Source organism: Mus caroli, chromosome 19 (assembly GCF_900094665.2).
Source record: "Mus caroli chromosome 19, CAROLI_EIJ_v1.1, whole genome shotgun sequence".
Taxonomy (NCBI): domain Eukaryota; kingdom Metazoa; phylum Chordata; class Mammalia; order Rodentia; family Muridae; genus Mus; species Mus caroli.
Window position 1 is genome coordinate 40,159,973 of NC_034588.1, and position 10,735 is coordinate 40,170,707.

Below are 10,735 nucleotides of genomic sequence, written 5' to 3' on the forward strand. Positions count from 1 at the left end.
ACACAGAGAAACCCTGTCTCGAAAAACCAAAAAAAAAAATAATAATAATAATATAAAATAAAATAAAAAATAACCACAGGTCTTCACCCTTATCTACCTTTCCGATTCCTGTGGTTTCAGCTATCTTTGGTTAACCACAGTCAGAAAACACTAAGTGGAAAATTCCAGAAGTAAAGATTTCCTAGGATTGAAGTAGCTGTTGTCAGAGTATATGCTATCATGGCTCCACTCCTTTAGTGATTACTATCCGGAGCCTTTTCTACTATGTGCCATCTATAAACTAAATTTCATCGTCCTGTGTATGCACAGGAAAAGAAGGGAAAGCCCAAAAATGGTCATACTGCCTTGAAGTCGGACAGTCTATTCTTTGGGAATCCCTGTCCTCCAGCTTTACGGAAGGAAGGCTGGGCTGTGGAGGAAGGGACATCCACTGCAGGGCTTCTCCACACCTCAGATGCCTTGCTACCCAAGCACAGGTGATGTGGATATCAGCCCAGCCTTGAGAAATACCTGAACTTCAGAGAGGCTAAAATAATGGCATCCTGGGGCTGGGGAGATGGCTCAGCGATTAAGAGCACTGGCTGCTTCTATCAGAGGTCCTGAGTTCAGTTCACAGCACCCACATGGTGGCTCACGACCATCTATAAAGGAAACTGATTTGGCATTCAGGTGTACATGCAGTATTCATGGCGGGGGGTGGAGAGGGGAGAGAAATAAATTTTTAAAAATTGCATCCTACGTCTCTGGAGATAAAAGAGCAAAACCCAGGCAAATGAAGCAGAACACGTCAGCTATGCATTCCTGATTCCTGCCCTTGCCCATCAGGATCCAAGGCCCTTACCACTCCTTAAAGAGCTCCGGGTCAGAGAGGGTGGCGGCCACGATCCGAGCTCCCTGAGCTGGGGGATTAGACCAGGTGATTCGTACAATCTTCTCCATCTGGGAAAGGACCCGCAGGACGCTGTCAGACTCTTTTCCGACCACGGTCAGATTCCCCACTCTCTCATCTAAGGAGAAGAGGAGAGAGCCAGGCTCAGGCGCTGAGGTGGTGTTGAGGGGCAGGGAGGCAGGGCTGCGACTCTGGGAAGCACTCACTGTAGAGCCCGAAGTTCTTGGAGAAGGACTGGGCACAGAAGAGCTCGAAGCCTTCAGACACAAAATAGCGAATAGCCCACGCATCTTTCTCTAGGTCTCCAGATGCAAAGCCCTGATAGGCTGAGTCAAAGAAGGGGAACAGAAAACGGCGCTGCGAGGAAGGAAAGCGGAGCGAGTCAGGGTAGGGCGTCCTCCAGAAGCGGCCTCAGATGTGGGTCCTTCCTCCCCACTTGGTGCCTGGAAGGAATTTCGACCCAGAGCCTTCCTTGTGTTTCTTGTCTGCACGCATTTATTCATCCGCCTGCCACTCTGCGCCTAGTTCTGTTTCGTGAACACCAAGCAGCAAACACGGGGTTTGGTAACCCTTAACAGCGTGCGCTTTACTCCAGGGTCAAGATGCAGCTTTAGCAACAGGGCTCCTTTCTGAAGCTTAGAGGTGCTATTGTGTCACGGATCCTGGTATGATTAGCTAACTAGGTTTTTTGGGGGGTTTGTTTGTTTTTCGAGACAGGGTTTCTCTGTGTAGCCCTGGCTGTCCTGGAACTCACTCTGTAGACCAGGCTGGCCTCAAACTCAGAAATCCGCCTGCCTCTGCCTCCCAAATGCTGGGATTAAAGGTGTGCGCCACCACGCCCGGCTATGATTAGCTAATTAAATGAGGTCTGGCAACCCCAGGCACCTTGGGTCAGGCAACACCTAACTTCTCTCCCAGCTGACTCAGCAAGCTTCCCTCAGATCCATTCCACACTGTGTTACCAGGATAGACACTCCCAATCCCCAGCCCCAGAACTCCAGGGAGCAAAGAGAATGTCCTTCAGTTCCTTAAATGCGCATACTGTCTGCCTGGGTGGGGCTGTGGCCATATACACCCAAGCCCCTACCCCTACCAGCTTCCTCCAGACGAGGCCTTCTTATCTCCTCCTTTGAAGGACTTCCCCCAGGAAGCTTTAGGCCAACACCAGCAATATAATCTGTGCTGTATACCCCACAGAACTCACCCAAGCCTTATCTCACAATATTGGAATTCTTGAATACTAAACCCTTAGATCTTCCCAAAAAGGCTATATGCTCCTCAGGGCAGGGGCCTGTTCTGCTATGTTCACTAGCAGACCCCGATGGTACCTAACACCTAACAGTTGCTTAGTAAGTATCCCATAAGCATGGTGATGGAGGATATACACTTTGAGCTAGAAATTCTCATCTAGGAAGCAATCCTAAAGAGAGAAAGCTTTGCCAGGCGGCGGTGGCGCACACCTTTAATTATAGCACTCAGGAGGCAGAGGCAGGTGGATCTCTGTGAGTTCAGAGCCAACCTGGTCTACAGAGTGAGTTCCAGGACAGCCAGGGTTACACAGAGAAACCTTGTCCAAAAAAAAAACAAAAACAAAAACAAAAACTGATTAAAACAAAGCAAGTGTGTGTGTGTGTATGTGCGTGTGTTTTACTACGTAAGTAAATCAGGTCAAGAAATCTGAAATTAAACATTCCTCAACCTATTTACCCAATCCCCCAAAAAGGCTTATCTCCACAAAAAATGATGCTATAAACCATTAAATATTGTGTAATTATATATTGTTAAATATATAAAGAAATAAAAGGGGGAAATGCTACAACATAATATTAAGAAACTGATTCCTCCTTGTAAAACAGATACACATCTTAAAAACCACACACTCTCTGATACTCCATCTACCAAGACACTTAAACTACAGTCTGCAGAAGTAATAAGGTTAACAGTTAACATCTATTACCAAACACTTACAAGCGTCTGTAGGAGTAATAAGGTTTACAGTTAATATCTATTTTCTTCTTTGAACTTCTCTCCATTTTCCGGGATGCCTTCAGTAAGCTGGCTGTGCTTTTAAATAATTAAGAAATAACAACTAAATAAAATGAATCCACGCATTCTCCTTAATAGAGATGCTCACAAGAGCCGTTACCTTCATAACAGCGGCGATCTGCTTCCACTGCTCTGGAGTCGGGTCGGTCCCTGTTGGGTTGTGCGCACAGGCATGGAGGACAAAGATGGAGAACTCGGGGGCATTCTGGGGAGAAGAAGGTTACGTCAGCTCCGACAGAGCAGGGATACCGGGAGATGGTCAGGGGGAACACAGGTCACAGTACAGGGGCGAGCATTAGCCACGGGGCAAGCATTAGCCACGGGGCGAGCATTAGCCATAGGGCAAGCATTAGCCACGGGGCAAGCATTAGCCATAGGGCAAGCATTAGCCACTGGGCAAGCATTAGCCATATTCTCAGTGTCTTGAACACCTCTCTCATGTGCTACCTCAGAATCTACTCTCTGATCTGGATGGTTCGGAGGAAGTCTCAGGTTCTCACTTATCAACTGATCCGAACGTTTCCCTAAACAGAATTCTCTACGGCTCTTCTGTATCACCCACCTCCAGATCATTCAGGAAACCCTGGAGGTCCAGTCCTCTCTTCTCCGCATCCCAGTAGCAATAGGGCCGAATGTCTTTAAAACCGGCGGCAGAAAACACAGCATTATGGTTCTCTGCAAAGCAAAGGGACAGATGTTAAGTGCTTTTTAAACACAAGGTGGCAGAATCGGAAGGAACACAGGTGAGCTACGGGCCCTCAGGCTCAGTGTCCACTGGGCGTCGTAGAGGCTTGCTACTGAGTTATACTAGAAACAAGTCTAACCAGTTATAAGAACTCCAGACTTGGAGCCTATGACTGGGCAGCCTGCCTCTTATATCCACCATCATGGAACCCTAAGGATAGAATACAACGGAGTCTTGGGCAAAGGTGAAATTGGAGCAGTAGCTTTCTCTGGCTGCAGCTAGAAGCCAGTGCTCAACGACTCCCCAAAACTCACCCTCCCAGGGATAGGTTACATCTTCCACGCAAGTCACCAAGTGTCACAAGGACAGCCCTCCCAGATGCTTGGCTCGCCCCCTCTACGGCTAGCAGGCTCACCCCAGGTTGGCGATGATACGTAGATTGGTGTGTTCTTGTTATCTGTACCATTGTACCATCGCCCTAAGAAGTCAGCTCCAATCCGAAGAGCGCCTGTCCCTCCCAAAGACTGCACACCTCCAACCTGGAAGAGAAGATTTCGGGTCACAGGCTGTTGACAATGGTGAGATCGGCTAATATTCAAAAGAGTAAGACCATCATGGCAACATACTTTGTCCTGTCTAAAGCCCCTTAAGTGTATCAGTTCCTCAAAAACGGCTAACCATTACCAGAAGGTCCTATTATGTGGGTAAACCGAGAGACAGGAAGGTAAGAAGAGACGAAGTCCCTGCTCAGTCACCAGTGAGCAGGAGAGTCAGGTCTCCTCTGACTCCAGGAGGAACCTCCATCTTGAACACAGGTAGAAGGACCTGGCACACAATAATGTGTGCCTTGGAAGGGAACCCCAGCTGTTGAGCACCCATCCCAAGATCTCTCCTGTCAGTAGGGCCCTAGACGTTCACTTCAAGCTGACCCTTGACTCCTACCTATCTATGGAATGTTGTTATATTAATCCCCAAAGGCGTGTTCTCTCAGTTTCCTCTCAGCCTAAAGAGTCCTAATAAAGGTGATGATGAAAGTCCTCTATTTTACCATTCAGAAAAATGCCTTCACCTAGAGTGTCATTTGGCCCTCACATACTCTACAAAGTAAATGGATTGAGAGAAATCAATGGTTCATAAAAGGACAGTCAACACGGATGGACGCGAGTGAGATCTCCCAGCTCTGGGTCTGCTCACTCCGTCTTCTGTAAGCCACTCTGTCCACCTGTCACTGATTGGACCCCTCAAATTCTAATGAGGTTTCAGCGTAACTCTCTCAGTAGAGATAAAAGGCATAAATAGACAAATTAAATGTTGCCTAATATGCCTACACAATTAAGGAAAACAAAAGGACCATATTAAAAATGTCTATAATTAAAGGGAGGCGGCTAGGATGTTGTCTTAGTTAGGGTTTCCATTGCTGTGAAGAGACACCGTGACCAAGGCAACTTTTATAATGGATAACATTTCATTGGGGCTGGCTTACAGGTTCGGAGGTTCAGTCCATTATCAACAAGGCAGGACGCATGGCAGTGTCCAGGCAAACATGGTGCTGGAGGAGCCAAGAGCTCTACATCTTGATTGGAAAGCAGCCAGAAGACTGGCTCCCACATGGTATGGGGGAGAGTCTCTAAGCCCACCCCCACAGTAACACACTTTCTCCAACAAGGCCACACTCCTAATAGTGCCACTCCCTAGGCCAAGCATAGTCAAAACCACCACAGATAAAGTACTAGTACATTTACCTAACCCATGAAGGGCTCTGGGTCCAATCCCAGAGAGAGAGACAGACAGAGACAGAGAGCGCAAGTGCCAGGCAGTAGAGGCACACACCTTTAATCCCAGAACTCAGGAGGCCAGGGCAGGTGGATCTCTGTGAGTCTGAAGCCAGCCTGGTCTACAGAATGAGTTCTAGAACAGCCAGGGCTACACAGAGAAACCCTGTCTCAAAGCAAAACAAACAACATAAGAGGAGTGTGATTTCAATGGAAAATGGCCGACCACAGGCTGAGGTATCTGAACACGTGATCCCAGTAGATGGCGTGGGGGTGTGTGAGGGGGTGTATGTAACCTTTAGCAGGTACAATTCCGTGGAAGAGGAACTCGCTGGGGAAGGGCTTTGAGGGTTTATGCTTCCACTACACTTCCTGTTCATCCTCTGCTTCCTGCACACGCCTGAAGATGTAACTCTCACCTGCCTACCACACCTCCGTGTCATTAAGGACCCGAACCCTCAGGAACCATCGGCCAAAATGAATCCTTTCCTCCAAAGGATGCTTCTGGTTCTGGTGTTTTATCATGGTACTAAAGAGTAATTAATGCCGAGGGACGCACAGCAGTCTCCTAGCAGTGACAACTTCATGAAAGACTCAGGAATAGTCACAGTAGAAAGAGACTTTGGTTTTAGTTGTTGCTGTTTTTTGTTTTGGTTTTTCGAGACAGGGTTTCTCTGTATAACCCTGGCTGTCCTGGATATCACTTTGCAGACCAGGCTGTCCTTGAACTCAGAAATCCGCTTGCCTCTGCCTCCCAAGTGCTGGGATTAAAGGCATGCACCTAAATTGGTTTTCTTTAAGGTGTGGAGGTGGGGTGTTTGTTTGTTTGTGTGTGTGTGTTTGTGTGTGTGTATGTTTGTGTTTGTGTGTGTATGTGTTGTGTGTGTGTATGTGTTGTCTGTGTGTATGTATTCCAACAGAGGCCAGAAACAGGTTTTGAAACACGTGGAGCTGGTGTTACAGGCATGTGGAAGCTGCCCAGCGTGAATGCTATAGGATCCAAACCACAGCTGTCTGATAGAGCAGTGAGTACTCTTAGCCATAAGCTGTCACTCCAGCCCTACGTGATGATCCTAAAGACACACAAAAAGCTTCGGTCCTGTGTTATTTGTAAAATCTCATGATTGAAGAAACACATTCAGCTATCTTGCATTTGCTCTGGCAGTATGGTTCGATCTTACACAAGATCCACAAATACAGATGACCTTGAAGTAATGTGACGTGGGCATGGATGTAGGCATTATAGCATTTGAAATAATAAAGCGGTTAAAAGAAGAAAATTTCCCTTTAGAGGAGAAAAGCTGCCCTAAGTTGTTCTAAAACTCTAAGCTAACACTAATGCTAAAAGACAGCAAAGGAAAAATCGTCCAGGGAGTAGAGGTCCAGAGGTTAGCCCCACCCTCCAGGGAGTAGAGGTCCTGAGGTGAGCCCCGCCCTCCCTCCTGTTCCAGAAGCACATGGTGTCAGCACAGATACACAGGGTACCCAGGACTGCAAACGATCCTGGGAACGAAAAATTATAAATTCACTCCATTAACATCAGCTACCTGAGCACTCATAACATATGACACGTGAAATACTGAATTCTCAAACCATCGTGCCCTAAAAATTAAACACTGGATGGCTTCCGTGACACATGGTACTCTAAATATCAACAATTAACAGAAAGTGCTTTTTGTGAATAAATAAAGTAGCAACTAGTCACTGTAGAAACTTTTTTGGCCAAGAAAGTCCTGTGTTTTGTAAAAAAGGAAAAAAATCAATATTTAACGAGATAAGTTCAGACAATTCACGGACTCAACCACTGGACCCAAGTCACTAAACAGGTATCCAGAACAAGGAGTCAACCAGTTAAAACTGGACCAGACAGTCTCTGCATCTCCTTTTCAGGTTGACATATAATTGCTGACTTTAGGAACATGTCAGATATCACAATTGGTCCTGTTATTTCATTGTGACGGGAGCAGAGCCCACAAGAAGCTGTTTGAGGCCAGGGTCACACGTCACCTGGGTTCCATAGCAACTCTTACCGTATCTGATACACACCACCACACAAGCTCCTGCCCAACGGTCTGAAGAAAGAATCTAGTGTGGAAAAGACCGGAGGCAGGGCAAGATCCCCGGACTCCTTGAGGCAAGGGCCAAAGTAGAGACTGAGATCTCACTACAAGGAAAGGCATCACGTCGGGTCTACTGGGGCTGGCTACCTGCCATGCCTGCTGAGGCTCAGGAACAGCAGAGCCTGAAACACTGCTCTACTCTGAGATTCTGTCTGAATCCGAAAGTCTGAGAACAGAAAAGTGAGAAGCAGAAGCCAGGGTCCCAGAAATTGGGCTCCTTCAAAGCAGGTGGTAATGGTAAATTTCAAGAGGAAGGCTGTGTAAAGAAGATGACATTACCGTTAACCTTCTTGTTCATTCTTCACGTCTTGTCTCTACTATCCCTTCTCCTAATCTGGCCACTCCAGTTAAAACTGAAGCCAGCCTCCCTCCCTCCCTTCCCCACAGCTAACATGCCTCCGCTCCCTCTCTTTCTATAGCATTTGACAAGTTTAACACAGAAAAGGGAAGGAGAGGCTGTCTCTGTAGTCACATGTATGTTTGGGTCCTAGCATCTAGCAACGTGCCTGGCTCTTCTGACAAGTGACTAACTCAAACATCTGAGACCCTTGGAAGTTCTGTGAGCGAACTGTTGGAACATGTACTAAACAAAAAGCCATGATCCCTAGCCAGGATCGCAAATGGTGAGATGATCCCTAGCCAGGGTCACAAACTGTGAGAGAAAAAAAAAAGCTTATAAAATCAGACATCGTAGCGCGCTGGAGACGTGGCTCAGCAGTTAGGAGCACTTTCCGGTTTCAGTTCCCTGCATCCGCATGGTGACTCACGGTCATCTGACTCTCCAGCCCCAGAGCATCTGAGACATTCTTCTGACCTCCACAGGCACCAAGCAGCATGCGCGGGACGCATGTATACATGCAAGCAAAATAACTCTCACATATAAAGTGGAAAAACAGTATTTTTCATTTAGGCACTAGAGTAAAGCCACAGTGAGTTCTGTTATTCTCAGACTTCAAACAGCCACGTCATAACTCAAGAGAACATAAGTAACCAGCCACGCCTGCGAAAGTGAGCGACTCAGCACAGAAGTGACCCTTGGTCGGATCCTGAAGGTCTTAGAGGTGCGGACTAGAGAGTTGGTGAAGCAAGGACGGGCATTCTACACAGAGGGAAAAGCCAGGCCTGTGGGTCTGCGGAACAGCAACACTCTCCACTCTTAGACTGGCAGGGTCCCGATGGGATAACAGGGAGCTGGCAAGCTCACAGACTGGACCACACTCTGTAGACAGCAACGAAGGTGCACCACGTGGAGGAAGGGAGCAGGCAGCACCGTTAGCCCTCTTTATAAGGAGTATCTCCCTTCCTGTAGTGTGGGAAATGTTCTGAAATGAAAAGGAGAGTAGAGGCTGGAAGGCCAATGAGGCTACTACGAGAATCTACATGATCTGGTGGCCGCGCGGATGAAGATAGTGGCCCAGGGATGCAGAGAACTTCCAGGAAAAAAAAAAAAAAGAAAGAAAGGCTCAGAGCTCAGGAGCAGCTGGTACCCAGAGTAATTCAGATGCTGGGAAGTATCCCAAAACAGGAACTTTACATATCTGATTCTATAAAGACTGTCCTTTAAGTCTGTTCTGTAATCAAAACACAATGAAGATGAACTAGACCAAGAAGGAAGAGTACGTTCCCAGGTCAAGGCCATGAGCCCCAGGCCAGATTCTTACAGTCTTTTTGTTTGTTTTTTTTTTTCCAGTTTTTTGAGACAGGGTTTCTCTGTGTAGCCCTGGCTGTCCTGGAACTCTGTAGACCAGGCTGGCCTTGAACTCAGAAATCCGCCTGCTTCTGCCTCCCAAGTGCTGGAAGATTCTTACAGTCTTAAGAGGTCAAAACCTAGATCCATGGACAGAGGAATACTGTCAACAAAGTAGCCATGTTGAGAATACAGTTCTCTTAGAGAAGCCGCTCCCCCAATATGGACTCTGATTTGCCAACAACAGCCCTACCTAATCTATAGCGTATACAGAGAGGTACCATATGTCAGTGGAGTGTTGGGCCACAAATGGGACATCTATAACACACTAACACACACACAGACAGACAGACAGACACACACACACACACATAGATCAGGGACCTCTGAGGAGGGAGTGGAAGGTTTTTAAGAGCCAGAGGTTGGGGAGGGCTGGAACACAACTGTGTGCTCCTGACGTGACAGGCGGCTGGCTCACACGGACACACATCGGCTACGCTCTCCTGCATAAGACCGAGCACGTCATCATTCCAGCAGGGAGGGGGAAAGAGAGAAATGGAGATGGGTATGACCAAAACACACTGCCCGAAACTCTGAGGAGCGATAGGACGTATAGATTTTAAAACAGACTGCCCACCTTCTGTCTGGGCAAACACAGGATTTTCAGGGCAGCTCTTCCATACCACCCTCTACCCCCACCCCACCCCACCCGGCACACACATCCCACACCTTCCGTTCCCCCAAGGCAAGATAAAGCCTTACACAGAAATCTAGTTCGAACTCTGATTATAATCACTTGTTTAATCAGTGACCTGGGTTCCCAGGCCTTCAGCAGAGCCTCCCTGCGTCAAGACACTGGCAGGAAAGCAAGCACGTGAGCTGCCTTTACTTCACCTTGCCATTCGCTTATCAGGGCATCTGGAGAAGAAAACCCTGCAGTACACAGCAGGTGAGGAACACCTCAAATGACTCCACCCAGTGGCCCTCTCCATGGATGAACTGTGACCTGCGTTACCACATGGCCCAGGGGACTGAGGAGCGCAGCTGATTTCAATTACACAACACCTAACCGGACTCTTGCTCTCCCCTCCCACCCAGCCCCAGTGAGCCAGGTTTACCTTGCTCAAACAACACTTTCCTTAGGTAACCCCTGCACACACTGGAGTCTTCAGGCGAGTCTCTACACAACTTGCTTCTGCCCACTGCTGACCCTGGGCCATCCCACACACCCCTGTCCCAAGAACAGGATCGATGTTTCCTTATCATCTCTACTTTGTGGTCTTTCAAACCTAGATATAGTTTGGAGTCAGTGGGGGCACCTTTTAAAAGTACCCCCAAGCCAAGTAGGCGGTAGTGCACATACCCTCATCTCAGCACTTGGGAGGCAGAGGCAGGAGGATCTCTGATCACTGGGTTTGAGGTCAGCCTGGCCTACAGAATGAGTTTCAGAACAGCCAGGGCTGCATAGAAAAACCCTCTCTTAAAAAAAAAAAAAAAAACAAAAAAAAAACATCTAGAGACTGCCATATCCAGGGA

General features: G+C 47.6%; 1 protein-coding gene across 1 annotated transcript in view; it reads right to left on the reverse strand.

The window, feature by feature from the left end:
- Positions 1–10,735, reverse strand: part of Got1 (glutamic-oxaloacetic transaminase 1) — a 25,141-nt gene that overhangs the window by 4,274 nt on the left and 10,132 nt on the right. The window contains exons 3-7 of the mRNA XM_021151958.1: positions 4,036–4,159; positions 3,498–3,610; positions 3,036–3,140; positions 1,096–1,246; positions 842–1,007 (exon numbers count right to left, since the gene is read on the reverse strand). Of these exons, the coding sequence (XP_021007617.1) occupies positions 842–1,007; positions 1,096–1,246; positions 3,036–3,140; positions 3,498–3,610; positions 4,036–4,159 (659 nt within the window). The remainder of the gene's footprint in view (positions 1–841; positions 1,008–1,095; positions 1,247–3,035; positions 3,141–3,497; positions 3,611–4,035; positions 4,160–10,735) is intronic.